This window comes from Magnolia sinica, chromosome 5 (assembly GCF_029962835.1).
Source record: "Magnolia sinica isolate HGM2019 chromosome 5, MsV1, whole genome shotgun sequence".
NCBI classification, from domain to species: domain Eukaryota; kingdom Viridiplantae; phylum Streptophyta; class Magnoliopsida; order Magnoliales; family Magnoliaceae; genus Magnolia; species Magnolia sinica.
Window position 1 is genome coordinate 108,117,043 of NC_080577.1, and position 20,234 is coordinate 108,137,276.

The window sequence follows — 20,234 nt, forward strand, 5'->3', positions numbered from 1 at the left end:
CATGTAAGAAACTATAATGAAATTGATTATTTATTATTATTATTTTTTATTTTTTTAAGGGAAAAAAATCGAAACACTTTTTTTTTTTTTTTAAATTTAAATTAATTTTTTTTAAAATAAAAAAATAGCATAAGGGGCTGAGCGATCGCTTATGTGTTGGCATAAGCGATCACCCACTTCCCCCTTGATGGCATGGAATCACTCATGCGATTTGACAACACTGTCCGCATTACACCTATCGGGAAGGATAATGGAACTCCTCTGCTAATTATCAATAGTCAAGATCTCTTTTTTCCCACTAGCCATGCGAAAGCCACCTAGTATCCCAAGAGGGGGTGTGGACGGGACCAGAAGTGATGAGGAAAATAGTCAGATTCATGCAAACAACATACTTGTAAAATGATCAAACAAAGAAACAACTCGAACTATGAACATTCTAGACCTTTGAATCTCCATCTTGAGGCAAAGTGACAACGTTCTTTAATCGGCCCAAAAAAGCATACCACTTCAATATCTCTTCCTCCAAAAAATCCCTACAATAAGGAGCCCAAACAAACTGACCACCACAAACCGAGAAGCAATCCCGCATGGGATGAGCCTATTTGAGGCAATGTGGGCCAAACTAGGGAAATCTTCATGAAGCGTCGATTCTCGCACTAAACATTCACCCAAAAGCGGATGTGACTACCATCCCTCGAGGAGAAAGAAACACTTCTATTGGAAATATACTAAACTGACGTAGCGATCTTGCACAAAGTAGATGCATAGTTAGGGTTGTACATGAGTCGAGCTAGCTTGAAAAGCTCGTTCGGCTTGGCTCGAGTTAGCTTGGATTGACTCGGCTTGAAGGATGACTCGGGGCGAGTTAAGCTCCATACTACCCAACTCGATTTTGAAAACGAGCCGAGTTCGAGTATAGTGCGGCTCGACTCGACTCGAAGCTCGAGCTCGAATACACACACACACACATATATACATACAAACTTAAAATTTTAAAACAAAATCTTACCCGTCCTAACCCTTTCCTATATCTTTTCCTCCCTTTCTACCGCAACCCGCGCTTGCTCTCTCTCTCTCTCTCTCTCTCTCTCTCTCTCCCCCCCCTTTCCTCATCTGCCACTCGTCCAGCATCTTTACCTACTCGTCTCAACCCAGCTCAAAACTTAGCCACTCACTCCAGCTCTGTCACTCTCTCTCTCTCAGCAGTCAGCACCCACCACAAAGGTAGGTTACCTTCCTCTATCATGAATGATTTATTTTAATTTTTTATATATCAATGAATATTTGATTTTCTGTTTGATTTGGGTTGGGTCCTGGGTTGGGTCGGGTTGGATGCTGGCTTGAGTCGGGTGTGGGAACAGGCTTCACTCGACTTGACTCAAGGTAAGCTCGACTCGACTCGATCCACTAGCTCGACTCGAAAGCTTTGGCAAACAAGCCAAGCTCCAATGTTGAGCTCGAGGGCGAGATCGAGTTCGAGCTCGAACACGAATAGAGCACGAACGAGTCAAGCCAAGCTTGGCCCACCTCGACTTGACTCGGCTCAATGTACAACTCTATGCACAGTGTAGAGAAGATCTTTTCACTTCCCAACCCCTCCTGCACTCCATATTTGCTAGCATAAAGTCCCTTCAAAGCCTTCCAGCACTCCATATTTGCTAGCATAAAGTCCCTTCAAAGCCTTCTAGCACTCCATATTTGCTAGCATAACCTCTCTCCAAAGCCTTCCATCTTCAATTTCAAATCTCCATAACCACTTTTCGAGCAACACCATGTTCATGTATTCCAACACCTTTATATTAGCTCTACCTTTGGTCCTCCCATCTTAATAGATGAAACTTTTGTTTTAACCTCTACTTCTTGCCATAAGAAATCTCTTCTCAGCTTTTCCAGTCTATCCAAAACCACTTTCGAGCACTTAAACAGAGACATAAAGAACACCAACATATTGGAGAAGGTAGGATTAACAAGAGTTAGATGGTTGCCCAAAGATAAGTATTGCTACTTCCTACTCGAGAGCTTTCTCTTGATCCTTTCTATAACCTTGTCCGACAGATGTTTAGCCGGCTTACCGATGCAAGGAGGTAAGCCCGAATATGTCGAAGGGAAAGCTCTTTTCCTACAACCAAAAACATCGGCCAGTCTCACCAAATTCCCACTATCCACATGGATTCCAAGCATTTCACTCTTGACAATGTTAACACTCAGCCCTGAAACCGCTTCAAAACAAACAATGATTTTCCGCATGTTGTCAACTGAGACCATATCCACATCACAAAAGAGAAGAGTGACGTTCGCATATTGAAGATGACTAATATGCACCTCCCATTTGCCACTTGAAATCCTCTAAGTTCCCCTCTATGAAGCATCTTGCTTAAAGCTTCCCCAACCACAACAAAAAGCTAAGGAAATAGAGGATCTCCTTACCTAATACCCCTTGAAGCCTTAAAATAGCCCTTAGGTGACCCGTTAACCCATATGGAAAAAAAAAGTTGATTGCATAGATTTTTTGTATAATCCAAAATTCAAATTGTTTCGTTTAATCCAAATTTCATTTCTTTGTATCTCGCTGAGCATCTTGAAATTTATCTTGAAAAAGAGTACTTGATTAGGAAAATTCACCTTCAATAGAAATTTTTACTCTAGCTAAAGAAGGCTTAAAACTATATGTGACCTAAATTGGTTAGATGAGATTTCTAGCAATGGGCAGTTGAGATATATACTCTATGTTGTTGCTCGCCAAAGTTGCGCTCGTAATTATCCATGTTTTACTAATCATCTTCAAAAAAAAAAAGAAAAAGAAAAAAAGCAATGATCTTCAAATAGAAGGGAGATCATAAGGATTTAGGGAATTTCCATCAAATTTGTTAGGAAAGTTATTTTCATTCTTGTACGTTTGTTTTGAATGATCCATAGCTAGATTTGAAGGTCTTTTCAAGATTTACAATGGCTATTTATTTGCATTTTTTAGTTTGGTTGTTTTGGGCCTCAAAAGATGGCTCGGAAATTAGTGGGTTCAATCTAGAATCTAAGATAGAAGTTAAGGCTGGGTTTTGTTGATTTTGCTTATAATATGATGCAAGGAGATGAAGAAGACAATTTAATGTAATTCTTTTTTCTTGACAAAATTGTATCTTTCTTGGGTTTAAACTATCATGATTTTGAGATGGTTAAATCGCTAACTTCTCTTATATCATCCATTCCCTATTTTTCTTCATTTGCGCTTTTCCATTGCTTCAAAGGCTGGTTAAAATGTTTGCCTTTGGATTAAATCTTTAACAAGCAATAGATCTTAGGGCTGGTTTCCATAGAGGACCATTTGGCAAATGTAATAAGTGGGGTGAAGGTACGAGGAACTATCCTTGGAAATGGGCAAATTTGGAGATCAGGAAATTTGTAAAGATCATCCCACTTCCGTTCACAATGAGTGAGAAGGGAATATGGAGGCTGACTTACTAGTTGATGAAGGTATCCTTATATTGTTTCTTTCTTATGGGGATCCATTCCTTGGTGGTAATTTTTGCCCCATTCTCAATAAATTGCTCTCTTTTTTCTTTTCTTTTGTGAGGTAACAATAGTTTTATTGAAAAGCACGCCAAAAGGCGTGAAAAGAATACAACAAAAAGAAAAAAAAAAGATCATCCACCAAGAACACAAAGGCAAAACAACTAGACTGCTTTTACATAGAGAACCCATCTCGAAACAAGATTCTTGATTCTAACAATAACCTCCTTGAGGGATACCACAACATTGTGAAAACAATAGGCATTTCTAGCTCCTTAAATGACCCACAAGATAGCCATAATGTAGAGCCTCCACCTAGTTTTCTCAAATTTTCCACAACCTCCAGCACCATGCCAAGCCCAAAGAAGATCCTCCACCACTTTCGGCATCACTCACTTCATAGAAAAAAAAGGCCATAGAGATTATTCCAAAATTTTGTGACAAACGGGCACTGGATAAAAATATGATCAATTGATTCCGCATCTTGCATGCACATGAGACAGATATTTGGCAGACCTAGAGATCTTTTTTTTAAGGTTCTCTATGGTGAGGGTTTTCTTCCTTCCCACCAACCAAACAAATACTGCCACGCGGGGTGGGCGCTATAGAATCAATTGTGGAAAGGATGGAAATCAGCCCAAAAAGCGAACGAATAGAGAACTTTCCAGATGGATGGCCTGGCCAAAGGATTGAATCTGAGTCTTGACTAAGGCATCACATTTTGAAGACACTCGAGCAACCCCACAAAATCCTCCACCTCTGCATCTATTAAATTCCCTTGGCAAGGGGGGTTCCAAACAGTGGACCCACTATAAAGAGAAAAACAATCTGCGACAGATATGAATCGATCGGTAGCAATGCAAGCTAGCCTGGGGAACCTTAGTTGGAGAGGTGTGTTTCCACACCACAGGTTGACCCAAAATCTGATGTGTTGACCATTACCAAGGGAAAATGAAATCCCCTTTTTCACTAGATTTTTGGTTGCCGAATCACTCTCCAAATTGAAGAGGTTTTGTATAAAGAGGACCTTTGGAGGAACCACCCACTAAATTGCGAGCCGTACTTGCTTGCAATAAGCTCTCTCCATAATCTTCCCAACTCAAAATTGAACCTCCAAATCCACTTACCAAGGCGAGCAATATTCATGAATTCCAGCTCTTAATGCCCACAACCCCCATCTTGATTGGTCTACAAACCTCCTCCCATCTAAGGAGATGAAACTTCAACACTCCATGTTGCCTTTCCAAAAGAAATTTCTTCCCATCCTTACTAATCTCTACAAGACCGATTTTGGGCATTTGAACATCGACAAGAAGAAGATCGTCATGGTTGCGAAAGCTGACTTAATGAGGGTTAAGCGGCCTCCATAGGAGAGATATCGTGTCCTCCAGCTTGAAAGTTTCCTTTCAATTCTTTCCACGCCTCATCCCACAAATGCTTGGGGGATTGCCAATACAAAGCGGAAGGCCCAAATATGTTGTCGGGAAGCCCCCAATCTTGCACTCAAAAGAGCTAATAAATTGGAGAATGGAGAGACTATTGATATGAATGCCTAACATTTTTGACTTATTGACATTTATCTTCAGACCCGAAACAACCTCAAAGCAGATGATTATATTCCTCAAATTATCCACCGATGTGAAATTTGCATCACAAAAGAGAAGTGTCATATGCATACTAAAGATGAGAGAATGATACACTATCATTAGCAACTTTGAACCCACTAGTCAAGGTATTGTCCCTTTTAAGCATCTTGCTAAAGCCACGAATAAATATGGAGACAGGGTCCCCCTGTCTCAAACCCCTGGATGCTTTGAAGAACCTATCAGGAGATCTGTTAATCAATATGGAGGAGGCGGACCTCACACAAGCCTGCATCCACCCTCTCCATTTTTTGCCACACCCCAATGTGAGAAGCATATAATCTAGAAACTCCCAATCGCCATGGTCATAAGTCTTTTTAATATCTAATTTGCACATAATATTAGTCTTCCCCTCCTTGTATCTTGAGTCGATGCACTCGTAAGGTATAAGAGCGCTATTTAAGATCTGTCTCCCCGCAATGAATGCTCCATGATTCTTAGAAATAACCTTGCCAAGAACATTCCTCAATCTCACCACCAACACCTTGGCCAAAATCTTATAAGGCCCTCCCATCAGGCCAATGGGTCTGAAGTCTTTTAACTGTTTTGTCCCCTCAACTTTAGGGATTAGAGCAATAAATGTTACCCCAAGCTCGCTTGATAGCTGATTGCACTTGTAAAATTCTAATATAAAGTCCATAACATTGTTCTTCAGGAGAGGCCAAATTTTTTGAAGGAATAGCATAGGAAATCCATCGGGTCTAACAACGTATCACTGCACATAGAATCTAAAGCAGCCTTTACTTCTTCTTCCAAGATTCCCTCTTCAAGAAATGTGGCATCCTCCGTTGACAAACATTGGAAGGAAAGGTTATCTAGGCGTGGTCTCATCCAACGATTGGCATGGAGCAAGTCCTTGTAAAATTTGAATATTGCATTGTAAATTTGCTTCTCCGACATGCATTCTCCATTTATCACCAAATTGGAAATCCTATTGGTCTAAGCTCGAGCATTGGCAAATCTATGGAAAAACTGCATATTTTGTCCCCTTGTTTGGGCCATACCGCCCTCAATCTTTGGCTTCATCTGATCTCCTCTTCTTTAGCCCAATTAGCATAGTTCAGCTGGAGAGCTGCGCTCCCCTATCTGTCGGAGACAAATTTCCACTCTCCTCCATAATGTTAAGATCATGGATTTCTTCCAACATTTTATCAAACTCCGCCTCTTGACTTCCAAGAGTTTCGTTCTTCCAAATATTTATTTTTTCCTTTAGCAGTTTAAGTTTCCTAGCAATCTTGAACCCCGCATATCCTTCCACATAGGAGTAGTTCCACCATTCTGTGACCAGTTGTTTGAAGCCCTAGCCAAGCCGCCTCGAACCTAAAAGGCTTCTGCCCCTAGTTAACTTCAGTAACATCCAGAATTATTGAGCAATGATCCGATACAATCCTAGGTAAGCTTCGGTGAGATACCAAAGGGATTTTTTTTATCAATTCCGGCGACACCAAAAATCTATCTAGCCTTGATAGGATTGCATTTTGTTGCCAGTTGGTCGAAGTGAATTTTCCCCCCTCTAAAGGGAGGTCCAATTCGTTTCGAGCCACCCAATCTGTCAATGTCGACATCCTTCGAGTTATGTGACTACTCGAGGATTTTTCATGACTAAATATGATAACATTGAAATCGGCGTCGATGCACCAAGGATCGTTCCATTTCTACCTAACGTTATCCAACTCTGCCCAAAACATATCATGCAAACTATATGAACAAGGGCCCTAAACTGTTGTGAACAACCATTGAAAACTAGACTATATCTTCCGCAATAGAACTAAAATATAGAATTCCCCAGGGAAAGAGTCAACCTTCTTCCAAATATCAATGTTCCAAGCTACTATGATTCCTCTTGTAGAGCCCTACATTGACAACAACCTAGTCCTCATTCGTAATCCCCCAAACAGAGTCAATCATTCCTTTGTCCACTGCCTGTAGCTTAGATTCTTGCAATGTGATTATGTCTGCCTTAGACTTCTTGCATAATTTCCTAACCTAAGTCCTTTTAGAGCTGCATCCCAACCCCTTGACATTTCAAGATAGAATAATCATTGAGAACATGCTTTCCTTGATCTATCCCTTTTTCATCCACTTGTTTTTCCTGTTGTGTCATAATTAATGGAACATTTGAGGCTAAGCACCTCCCTCCATCCTTTTGGAGACTTCTTTTACTATAGTGCCTGAATGTCGAGTTGAAGTTGAGCCCCCCTTTGTTGTACAAGATGGAAGAATTTGTAGACATCTTCATCTCGGACTCCGTATGACATTCTAACCATACCTCCCACTCGAACTAGCACATCTTTGGCCCATTGGAACTGTTATGGCAAGATGGAGTCTATCCCCTTACCCCCTGAAGCTTCGAATCGCCAGCAGACTCGACATGTGCCGTAGGTGCCACCTCTTTGCATATCTTAGCACATAATGGTGTAAAGATCATCACATCTTCGAGGTCCTCGATGGGAATTGCGACTGCTAGGTTATTGTCCCATTCGTCCGTGATGTCCCAGGAAGATGAAGCTTCATTTGTCTCCTCTTGAACATGACACATAACGACCTCATGGTTATCAGTAATAGCGTTGCTCTCCCGCCGTTCTTCCTGGTTGCAAACATCCGTTCTTGATCTAAGAGTGTCATCAAGAGGCGACTCTTATTGGCTTTCCTGCTACTTGAGGGGAGCTTCCCTGTTTATGCCTTCCTTCTCTTCCGCGTATCTCCTCAAAATTGGGCCAGAGAGATTTCTTTGAAGTAACACAGGGGTCCAGGACTCCTGCTTTTTAAGGTTGAAATCTGTCTTCTTCTTCTTCTTCTTTTTCCTGATGTGAAGGTTAATAAATTTCTCTCTCTCTCTCTCTCTCTCTCTCTCTCTCTCTCTCTATTTCGTGATTTTTTTTTAAAAAAAGTGAAGGTTTTAGTAAACTTAGAAAGAGTTTTGGGGAATATTTGATTTGGTCTTTTAGCATTGTTCCATTGATTTTTGAAGAATGTCTCGTGGATAGAGCTTGAACCTCAAGGCTACAAATAGCATGCCAAGGTGGCACAAGGTGTAACGTACTATGATGATTTGGTTGCAGATTGACCTTGTGAAAAGAGTGCTGCTTCATGAAAATCAGTATAGATGCTGCTTTTTATTTGAGATGACTATCAGTAGATGCTTATAACTGCTTGAGTGCATCTGTTTATCCTTTATGTACATTTGATTTTGATTCCCTTGGTCAATGATGGTATAATGTGAAGCTTACCTTTACATAGAAAATCATGTAAAGTGACAATTATCCAATGTTTTGAGATTTGGATTGGATGTGATTCATGTTTCTATTACTATATGACTGGCTTCTAAAGTAATTTCAGTGTAATTAACTATGTTGCTTGATTAAAATATTGAGCTGTTAAGATTATAGTTTCTAACATTGTGACCAACAAAAGTCTCATGTAAATCTTTCATGCACATTTAGTTTTATTTTATTTTTCTGCATCTCCCTTGTCGGTGGGGGTTTTGTGACATAATGGAGTACAAAAGAGATGGGGTGTTCCTTTCTATTTTCTCTCACGTCTAGTCGATAGATGCTGGTTGTCATAGAAGCTACTTGCTTTGAAACCTATAATGAGATTCTCTGTGGACAAAATCCTATGGGGAGTCAAATTTCCTCCGTCTCGTTTGTTTTTCCAACAAACTATCAAATAATTATATACTGTAAATGGCTTAGTACAATATCAACCTGAGGAATTCATGATTGGTATTTTTATTATACTAATTCTGCAAGCATGTGCAGATCAGTAGAGTTTACAAGGGAAAGGAGCATGCTGAAATTGAGTTCACTGTGAGCATCCCTTTATGCATCAATTAGTTTATTAAAATCTTTCTTCCAAGCAATGATAATTTCTGCCTGTGCTTTTTTGGTGAGGTAATCCGAGTATTTCGTTGTTGCAACATTTCCACAGAAGTAATATGATTTCGTCAATTTTAGGTGGGGCCCATACCCATTGATGATGGATTTGGGAAAGAGATCATCACTCAAATTGCAAGTAAAATGACGACCAACAAAACATTCTACACAGATTCTAATGGACGTGATTTTATTAAAAGGGTATGCTTCATACACTCCCCCTTTTCTGATTGTATCTTCTATTTAGTTATAGCATTTCCTGTCAATATGTTGTCAAGGTCACCTACAATCATTGTTCCAGGCAATCTTTTTATCTATACTTCCATGCCATAGTGTTGACCCACAATGGGAGTTCTAGGTGTCGCTTCTGTGCATTTGTTTATGTGGGCACTTTTAATTTGTTCGAAATCTTATTTGAGTTGCAGATTCGAGATTATAGAAAAGATTGGGACCTCCAAGTCAACCAACCTGTTGCTGGAAATTATTACCCTGTAAGCTTCAACTTTAATGACGTTTCTTTATTAGGGTTTTGAACCCATCTTTTTATGGTGAAAACCTTTGTTTCTGCAGGATGCCTACTCGCCAAATTCCTCACCTGGTGCATATCTTCTATCTGGGCTGCACTTATCAACCACAGGCTTGATAAGTGGATTCCTTAAAAGGAATCAGCTTGAGAATATTTGCATTTTGTTTTTGTTTTAAGATGAATGTTTTTGAAAATAAAGCTTTTCTTGAATCCAGTAGTTTAGAAAGCATAGTCTCTAGACATAGGAGAAACCAAGCTAGTAAGAGGGAGAGCCCTCTCTCTCTCTCTCTCTCTCTCTCTCTCTCTCTGTGTGTGTGTGTGTGTGTGTGGAATCTTCTGTCGGCTTGCTAGTCATTTTCCTCTCTCTCTCTCTCTCTCTCTCTCTCTCTCTCTCTCTCAGGATTGTTTGGTCCCTTTATTTTTCTGGTAACTTTGCCAATTTGCTTTTTAGATAGCCCCCTTTTTGTGGAATCTTCTGTCGGCTTGCTAGTCATTCCATTGGAAAATGATTTGAATGCTCAGTATGTAATTTTGGAGTATAAGGACAATGAACAAACATAACATAGTTTTCTCTTTTAGATTAATCTTGGAATTTACATTGAAGACAACAGCACGGAGCTCTCAATATTGGTTGACCGGTCTGTGGGGGGGTCAAGCATAGTGGATGGGCAAATAGAATTAATGCTCCATAGGTTTGTTTTTTGTTTGGGGGTACTTTATTTACTTCTTCAATTACAGTATTCTCCTTAAACTTGAGTATTCATGATAATTAGCTTTTCCCAGACAACATATTTTCTAAGCTCTCTTAGTGTTCCTCTTGTTATATAGGAGGTTGCTTCGTGATGATTCGAAAGGTGTTGGAGAGGCGCTGAATGAAACAGTTTGCGTCCTTGATGAATGCACAGGACTAACAGTAAGTGCATCTGACACCTTCTCATTGCCAACTCATGAGTGAATGTTAAATGTCAAAGTTTGTATAACACTAGGGCTTTGGTTTGATGATTTGATGTCTTGTTCTATATGGATAGTCCGCACCACAACCTTGAGTCGGTTGATTGTTGCATCCTTTATGAATAGCCTTTGATACCATCAGTTCTTTAATCTTTATTATGCATCTTTGCAGTTCTTCAGCTATTTTTAAACAGTAAACACCTGATGTTTAGTAAACACACTAGCCGGAACTTTTCTTTACAGTGCCTATTGTATTAGAAAAAATGAAAAAAAAAAAAGTCTGATAATTCATTGTACTAATGAATTTTAGGACAGAATTAACAGAAACTATATGCTGGTGGGTAGAGATTCGTGGACAAACTTTTAAAATTTGTATTGTAATTCATTGAGACCTGGTGTCGTGTGAATCAGGGCAAAGCTAATAGCTGGTTCAACTGTCTTTGGGAAAATGCTTCTCTTGCAGCCAGCAATGGAAAATTAGGTCAAACTTAATTAAGAAACTGAATACACCTCAATTGTGAAAAGTGGCAGACGAATCAAAACTAGCCTAAATTTCAAAATAGAAAAGAAGGAACCAAAAGTAGCCTTATAAAGCCAGCTCTTTTTTGGAGGCCTGAGTTCCATGGGATCACCACGTACAGTTTCCTTTATGACTGATCCTTGGTGGTGAATAGGAAAGTGGTCTCAATGAAGGCTATGCAGCTATGCCTAGATGGAATCATCTGCCGAGTGGTTGGTGGACGCTAAATTTGGACAGCTCTTTGCAAGGTAATCCTGGTCCTAGTGGTAGTGGTGGCATGTTGAGACTTGAGAGATGAGAATGGAATTATTTATTTCTCTTTTTCGTTACTGTCAGTTTTATGGATTCTACTACAGCAGAGGTTTTGGTGCAGATTTTCTCCAAAAGTTGCTCCGGTCCAATTTTGTGGATGGTAGCTCTTTTACATGTTATAAATTCATGTGCAGCATGGTTTCAATCAACTATGGAAGTTCAATTATACTTTTTTGTCACCACTAGGACAAACATTCTGCTTGTCCATATTGGAAGAGAGGCAAATGGTATTGCTAATGCTTTAGCTAGATGAGAGGTCAGTCGGTCTTATCATGTATTAGGCGTATTGATTTTTCGTGTCTCTTTTTAAGGTAAGTTTCATTGCTTGTTAAAAATGCATACTTTGCTCTTTATCCATGACTCTTATTTGATGGCGTCGATATGCTACATGAGTGGAGGTTTAGTCTAGAATGTTTGGCATTTCATTTTACTTTTTTTTTTTTTTTTGTGGGTAAAAAGGGACTCATATTAAGGGAGCCAAACAACAGATGAGAAAAACCTGAGGCAATATTTAAGGAGAAGTAAATATTCCCATTTACTAAAATAGAGGTTTCCGAGCCCATGTGCACCTTTACACAGAACCTGGCACGTGTATGGAACATGGGAATGGTGCATAAGGTAGCCCCCACCATGGATATGACCTGGTGTTAAATATCAGTCCACCCACTCTTCAGAGGCAGCCTACCTATAAATGAAAGGAGAGGATAGTAATTTTTTTTCCTCCAAAAGTCCACATTCAACATACACATATCCTGTTGGTGAAGATTTCCCAAGGTTCTACATTCAACTTACACATGTATCCTGCCTGATGGATGGACCAGCTGATTGCCTCTTCACAGTGGCAGCCACCTCATGCACCTCCCAGATGTTGTACATAACTGCCAGATTGGTACGTATACTGCTTGGAAAGGTGCGTGTGGGACAGGTTGTCTTGGGGCTAACAAACCTCTCTGAAGAAGAATAGTAGAAGAATGGAGTTGACTGACCTTTGGAGTTCAATTGCATCATGTTGTTAGAAAGTCAAAAGTTGTGGTCATGAGTGTGCTTCAAACACATATCTTGTGGTTTTATCCTAACAGCTTGTTAATTGTAATTATTTTTCTGAAGCATTACCAATGTATAGAGACAGATGGACCATTTTAAAATTTAATGGTTTATACAACTCTGATAGGTTCAAGGAAAATTTTATCTTAGAATCGATCCTTTGGGGGAGGGTGCTAAGTGGCGACGGACGGTGGGCCAGGAGATATATTCTCCACTTCTTCTGGCATTCACAGAACAGGTAAAAGACCTCTAAGTTCACTTGTTTTCACTGTTGTGGGTCTGTCGAACATGGGTGACTGGTTCCTATTTCACAGGATGGAGATAGTTGGACAAGTTCTCATGTATCAACTTTCACAGCAATGGATCTGTCATACAGCTTACCTGATAATGTTGCGATGATCACCCTCCAGGTACAGGAAAAGTCTGTTTCATTTTTATAGTTTTTTTGTAGATTAAAGTCTGTTTCATTGTTATTCATTAACATCACATGGCGTAAGTTAGATTGCAGAGAACTTCAATGCTTTTTTCGCCATAGATACTTGGGTGCTTTTTCATTTTTTGTTGGGAGAATCAGTTACAAAACATCTGTTGAAAAAGCCTGTGGGTCGTCCTCTTATCCTCTCTTCAGCAACTTGGGGTTGGCTATTTAAAAGAAGCCAGAGAGTTTTTGACGCACGACCTTTGTGAACGAAGCAAATGCAATAACTGGCACGCCATGTGCTGTGAAAAGCATCCGTTGGTAACATGAAACCTCAAGTTTCACAAAAACAACTAAGTGAATATAGCAGAAAATCAGTCTTGTATTATGGAAACTCCTTTCATGTTTCCTATCAAGGGCGATAAAAGAAAAGCGAATGAAAGAAAGCATGCATCAAGAATCTCATAAATTTGATTATTTATTGCACCAGAATGACCATATCATAGACTACCAACAAAATCATCTGGCTTGCCAATTCAAACCCAGTCACAATCAAGTTCTACACTTAGGTATACTTCATCTGATCTTCAGAAAATTTGTTAGGTTGGGTTACAGTCCTTTATCAAGTGACTAAGATAAGAAAATTGCAAGAATGAAACAAAAGACCTTGCATATGTTGCTTACGACTGTTAGTTATAAAAGATTGTCTCGTTTTCTTAGGTGGAACAGTTGAAATCACTTGAATCATTCAATTCATCATGGATATTATTAGGGTGTAAAATATCTGTGTACAATTGTACATACTATAGATAGGTTTATGGATAGATATATGTATATCTGTTAAGATCTCTGACAGATCTCTACAGATCTCCCACCTCTTCTATATGTTCTTCTCATTCTCAATGGAATAAAATACAACAGAATGTAGTCTCATGTGAATAACATGGTAGCCGAGCTCCCAGTCCATGGTCTTTGATCATCGCCGTTTGTAAGTCTGCATCCCCATTAGCTCCTACCCAAATCTGGTCCATTGCAACTACTAAAATCCATCATCTTCTTCAGGCGCACAACCATCACAGCCTATGCGCAACCCACCAACATCTTTGCCATGATCTTGGCCATTGATGTCTCAAGGCCAATAGGGTGAACAGATCCATATTGTTAGTATTGTCTTCACCTCTGTTGCTATCAGATCTAGTACTCGTCCCTGCAACAACACCATTGCACGTAACCCCATCCCGCACAATCTCCATTGCCAACCCGCCTCTACTGCTAGAGTCTGCCCAGACACCACCACCAAATTTCATCATCTCTACAATCCGTTTCCCGATGACCTCTGAAACTGGCATTCCCATCTTCTCAGACTGCAGACCATCTTCTCCGGTGGATTTTTGTTGTGCCTTCACCACCTTCTCAGACTGCAGAAGCAATGGATGGCTTAAAGAGGTTGAAGATGACCACATTCAATGCAGACATAGCCCACCTGATTGGACCAGACTGCTTTGTATGCCATATCATCTGTGCAGCAGTGTCAACCGATGCACAGATCAAATGTCCCATACATGAAAGGTTGGTCCACATGGCTGCATGTGGAAGTGTTTGTCAGCTTGAAAAACTCCTAGATAAAAAGTGCATTTCCACAAGCTATGACTGGAATGGCAAATGTTATTCAAATCTTTTGCCTGCCAAGTTGCAGTAAATCACATATTATTAGTTTCTTTTTTCAAGTAAAATTTTCTCACATATTGCAACTTATTTCATTCTTGGTGTTCCTTCAGGAGCTTGAAGACAGAAGCATTCTCCTTCGATTGGCCCACCTATATGAGGTTTTTATTTCTCTCTTATTTATACTCAAGCCAACTGTTGGAAACTTTAGTATCTGCTACAAATTTCTCCAAATTTATTTATTTTGGTGACCTTGCAGTTTTTGGGTCTGTTTGGAGATACCACTGAGTGAGAATGAAAAAGAGTCTGGCTAGGCAGGGCCACCTTTTGTGGAGGCTGTGCCTAAAATTGCAGATGGCTGGGGAAGCGAAATGCTACTGTCTAAAATTGCCATTGCATTTACACTTGCAGCTACGGCTAGTGATGGACCAGGAAAGGGCTGAACAAAAACAAAATTTTGAATATGCCCAGTCCCAGCAATTTGATTGGGCCAAATCAAATCTAGGCCTGCCTATTTCCACTCATGTTTGCAGCAGCAGATGCATGCCATTGTTCACATTCAGCATGCATTCCAAATCAGAACTTTAATATATTGTTCTGAATCATCTGTCTTTGTTATTTTCATGAAAATTACTATCACCAATCTTAAGCTTAAATCCATCTTCTGGTGCTTGTGTTTAAATTTGCAAGATGGGAGAGGATAAGGATCTTTCAGTGACGGCAAAAGTGGAGCTTAAAAAGATATTCCCAAACAAGAAGGTAAGAATAATGCATTAATGTTACTATGCCGCCAATACAAATGCCAGTGTCCAACGTGGACATGATGTGTCAGATATAGTACTATGGTCAAAGCCAACATGTTGATACATCCATACAATGGTATTGGAAGATATGTCTCTATTATATATAACATCCATAGCTTTGAGCATTTTGGCCGTTGACATTAGTCTTCACAATATTGGTTTAGAGAGGTTAAATTTGTCATAAAAAATGTAGCTGCTTGGCAGAGAACAGTTGATATTTTACAGCACAAGGGATGGCATAGATTGCACCCTCTTCCTTTGACTTCTTTTACTGTGTGTATGCCACAATTACCTCTTCCCTAATTAGATGTTGTGTCTAATTAGGGAGACTCTGAGACAAAGGCTCTATAGGGCCCACCCTAATGATTGCATGACATCCACTTTGTACGTATGTTAAATTGGCTTATGTTGAACTAGTGTTTTAAATATCGACAATATTGGCCGATGTATCCCACGATATATCTTGTATCCCACCTAGGCGATACGAACTCACAAGTAGTGCGATAAATCTTCCATTTTTGATCCGGTGAGCATTTTTTAATTTCGATCTTTTTTTTTTCTATAAATCATGTTAAATCAATGTCAAATTGTTACAAATCCATGGTTTTTCATGTTTTACATGAAAAATCATATACTGGGAGCTTCAATTTCGTGATTTGGAAGAGATGGGCCGAGTTGCTGAAAATTTAATTAAAAAAAATCAAAATTTCCCACTTTCTTGCAAATCGGTTGCAATCCTTGTGTCCAAACATAAAATCAAACATATATAAAACCTGATCTAGTGATTCTTCTTTTGCTTTTAAATGTATTGTTTGTGTTTCCACACGTCTTCTTACATTTATAAATTATATGAATAGATTTTGAATACACTTACATCAATTCATTTAGACAACACATAGATTAGGACCCCATACAAAGAAAACCCATTATGTGCACTTATTTTTTGTAATGTTTTGATTTATAAATATGTGTTGATGTCTTTTTTAACAATCACTGAAGTTTCATTGAAAAATTCGACCAATTTCCCCATGTTTCCAACAACAACGATACATTATGCAATAGAACCAATATATCCCATGCAATAACCGATACGTATCTGTATCCCAAGGGTGCGATACGTAACGCGATACCGATATTTCGAACATTGGTTAGAACATCAGCCAAAAAATTAGGCAGATAGGGGACTCTAGTAGGCCATAGCAAGGGAAACAGTGATGATGGTGTCGGAGTGATAAAGTCCCTTGATATACATTGATACACCACACTCTGACAGCTTAAGCTTTTAAAGTGAATGGTTGTTTGACATAGTATCAGAGCGGAAGGTCCTATGTTCGAATCTCGAGAGCAGCAAATATGCCTCGCTAATATATTATTCTCCCACGGGGGTCTAGGAAAAATCAAGTCCGACCCAGGGACCGGGAAATCAAGCCCGGTCTATTTATGGTGAGTGTCCCTCCATCCTTTTCAGTCTGTTCCCGTACGAAGTTCTCACCTCGCACGTGCGGGGGGTTGTTGGAGTGATAAAGTCCCTTGATATACATTGATACACCACACTCTGACAACTTAAGCTTTTAGAGTAAATGGTAAATGGTTGTTTGACAGATGGGTCACCCACTTTTCCCTTCGCTCTCTTCCTGAGTAACACCTATGTGTAAGGTTGTAGCCCGCCTCTCTCCTGATTTCTCTCTCCTTTGAATCTCTCTCCATTTTCTCTCTCTATCCCCTCGCTCCATGTGCCATACTCATAGTTATTCTATAAATAAATTTAATTTGTACAAGTTCCGAAATTTAGACAATTTTGTATTGAAATTGTGATTTATTAACCTTCACCAATCACACGTGGGCAAATGTGTAAACCGTCACTTGGACTTATTGGTGAAGGTGATCATTGATTAGGACTATTAGAAAGGTGATGCAGGACAATTAACCACTTGCTCTATAAGCTCGAAGTGATAGAGCATGGTGAATCAATCATTTTATCTCATAGCCCAGGCCCTACATCCCATGGGTTAGGACCCCGGCCGAACCCCCCTCGTGGGCTCCACATCAATGAGTTCCACCTCACACAAGCCACCTGCCTCACACGGGCCATCCACTCCAAGTGTGCCCCTGCATCCCACAGGCCACCCTACTTGAGCTCGGTATGAAAATACCCCTATATTAATCACCCCCGGTGAGGAGTCTCGAAAATGAGACATCCCGCTCTGATACCATTTTGATGCAGGATAATTAACTACTTACTATAAAAGCTCGAACTGATAGAGCATGGCGAATCAATCCCTTTATCTCATAGCCTAGGTCCCACATCTCATGGGTTAGGACCTCAGCCGAACCCCCCTCGTGGGCCCCACATCACATGGGTTCCACCTCACATGAGCCACCTGCCTCACACGGGTTGCCCACTCTGAGTGTGTCCCTGCATCCCATAGGCCACCTCACTCGAGCCTGGTATGAAAATGCCCCTGCATTAGAAGGCCGCATATCTTGGATAGGCTACCCAAAATAACCAGATCGATTGCATGAGGCTTTTGTACAATTCAGATCATCCAACCAATCTGGTTTTCCAGCAGTGGCCTGTCCAAGAGGTGGCTGTTATAGTGCATGATCCGTGTCAATGAGAACCGTCGATGGATGAGTGTCGGTGAAGGTTTGGAAACTCCATCTGCCTCGTGAAGGTCAACAAATTGTATTTATTAAGTACATTTGAACCACGTTAGAAAAAGTGTTCTCGTCGTGCATGCTCCATGGAAGTTCCATGAACCAACAGCACAAGTGGTGAGCGCATCATTGATCTGGTGAGCAATGGGGCCAAAATAATGGAGTCATCCCCACCATCCAATCTGAGTTTGGCCTCTTGAATGTGGATCGTGGCTCATTCTGTGCTCAACTTCTTTTAACCTCCATTACCAGCCCAATAATTGGCTGGATGCCATGGGCTGATCACTTCAGTTTTTGCAGCATGGCCCACCAAATCAATAGCTTGCCACATTTAAATGTTTTGGATGGTGCATCATGGAACTCAATGAAGCACGAATGTCATAGAAGCATTCATTGAACCATACATAGGAAAGATCAAAATCTAAAAATATAGTTATGTTATGATTTTGTCGTAAATCCTCATCGACGCATCCGGGATGCGGATTTGACCCATCAATGTGGCAACTTTCTTCTAAAATGGGTTTTTTTTTTTTTTACTTTACAGAGAAGAGCATGCAAGGGATCCAATTGCCCTTTCCAGAAGAACCATCTGACCATTCCTGTACATTTCTCTTTTCAGATAACCAAAGTGACAGAGACGGGACTATCTGCAAATCAAGAAAGGGTGGAAATGGAAAAGAAGAGACTGGTTTGGAAAGTAGATGGCCCGCTGGAGGAAGAACCCAAGGTGAGGGGAGGGCCTGTTGATCCATCTACACTGGTGGTGGAGCTGGGACCCATGGAAATCCGCACCTTTGTTCTCGTGTTCGATTTTATCAAGATGGTCAATTCTTGAAAGGTAAAAGTTCCATCGCATCCATATATGAATCAAGAAGTGCATTCACATGCCATCTTATGTATCTGGAACATTTTACGTAACTATGTATCTGTTTTGCCATATATCACCCATGTGTGAATTTGTGGTCTTAGGTTTTGGCAGCTTCACCTTCTAACACGTCGCAGTCATCCATGGTAGTTTGTTTATCCTTTAAACATACAACTACTTTGATGTGCATCGTCCACCGTTCATTGAAATCGCTTTGATCATCCACCATACACCATAAATGTATGTCAATCTAGATCATCCAAATCAAGCAGCAATTCGATGGGGCATGCCCCCAAAATGGCCCTCTGTTCAAATTCAATGGTCATTACAGCAGTTAAGGTTGTTTGTGTTAGGATCTATGAAGCCTGATCATTGAAGGGCAATTTTATACTTTCACTTGGAGTTTTATGTAAACCCTAATTCGCTTGTAGTAATATATATTCTGTAGAGAGAGAGAGAGATAGAGAGAGAGAGAGAGAGAGAGAAAGAGAGAGAGAGACCATTGTATTGAGAGCTACTTCTTTTTTGCCTATGAGCATAGTAAATTGGCATGAATCTTTGGAGGTACCGAAAGGGAATCATATAAATCTGTATTGTGATTTGTACATTTTTCTACTTCTTTTGATTTCAATATTGTTGTATGTGTGATTAACAATGGATCTTTCTCCCAACAATTTGATCGATCTAATTCTTATGCTGGGATCATACGTGACAATCTCATTATTTTGGCAGTCTAGGTTGATTTAATTGTATAATAGTTGTATTGTTGGTGATGGGCCGATTGAGAAATGGTGGAAATATTTATAGGGTAGCAGTGTAGGTTTTTTTTTTTTTTTTTTTTGGGGGGGGGGCTGGTTGAAAAGCTCGAGAGACTCAGATTCCGCTTTTTTTCATCATAGTTCTAAAACTCTCTAACTCAACCCACTCGGCCAAGTCAACTCATTCGCCTTGGTGTAACTTGGTGCGACATAATGACTTGAGCTGAGTCAGGCCAAGTTAAACTTTTACTTTTGACTTTAAAATCAAAAGTTGAGAGGGGGCAATCGAACTCTAAACTGCCTAGGATAGCCCTTGCTATTTTATTTAGCCGGTATAAATAAATAAATCTCCATATCTACTTGATATCTTAATGTAATTGTTAAATATTGAGTTTGCAAATGACATAATTTTGCTTCATGAGACTAGGCAAGGGATAAACATGATGCTGGATTTATCGCTGGTTGCTTTACGATCTAAAAGATTTAAAATTAGTTGGAATAAAATAGAGTATATGCTGTGCAATTTTAGTAACCATGGGAGTAAAAATGAGGTGGTTAAGAATGCTGACCAAGTTCCAAAATGACTACTTTGGATACCTTGGGTCAATAATTCATGAGAATAGAGAGATTGAAAAGGATGTTGCTTGTACAATTCAAGTTGGGAGGAAGAAATGGAGACGTGCCGATAGATC

At 39.9% G+C, this 20,234-nt stretch overlaps 1 protein-coding gene across 5 annotated transcripts in view; it reads left to right on the plus strand.

Moving 5' to 3' along the window:
* The window catches only part of LOC131246629 (alpha-mannosidase At3g26720-like), a 49,087-nt gene extending 30,114 nt beyond the window's left edge, over window positions 1–18,973 (plus strand). For 3 of the 5 annotated variants that reach the window (XM_058246946.1, XM_058246948.1, XM_058246949.1), the window contains 10 exons: window positions 8,909–8,956; window positions 9,104–9,223; window positions 9,448–9,513; window positions 10,128–10,240; window positions 10,377–10,461; window positions 12,503–12,613; window positions 12,690–12,785; window positions 14,572–14,619; window positions 15,149–15,217; window positions 18,539–18,973. In XM_058246946.1, coding sequence (XP_058102929.1) covers window positions 8,909–8,956; window positions 9,104–9,223; window positions 9,448–9,513; window positions 10,128–10,240; window positions 10,377–10,461; window positions 12,503–12,613; window positions 12,690–12,785; window positions 14,572–14,619; window positions 15,149–15,217; window positions 18,539–18,754 — 972 coding nt within the window. In that variant the 3' untranslated portion in view covers window positions 18,755–18,973. Of the gene's footprint in view, window positions 1–8,908; window positions 8,957–9,103; window positions 9,224–9,447; window positions 9,514–10,127; window positions 10,241–10,376; window positions 10,462–11,173; window positions 12,446–12,502; window positions 12,614–12,689; window positions 12,786–14,571; window positions 14,620–15,148; window positions 15,218–18,538 lie in introns of those variants that run through there. The other 2 variants (XM_058246947.1, XM_058246950.1) reach the window with 2 other exon arrangements.
* Window positions 18,974–20,234: the final 1,261 nt, after the last annotated feature.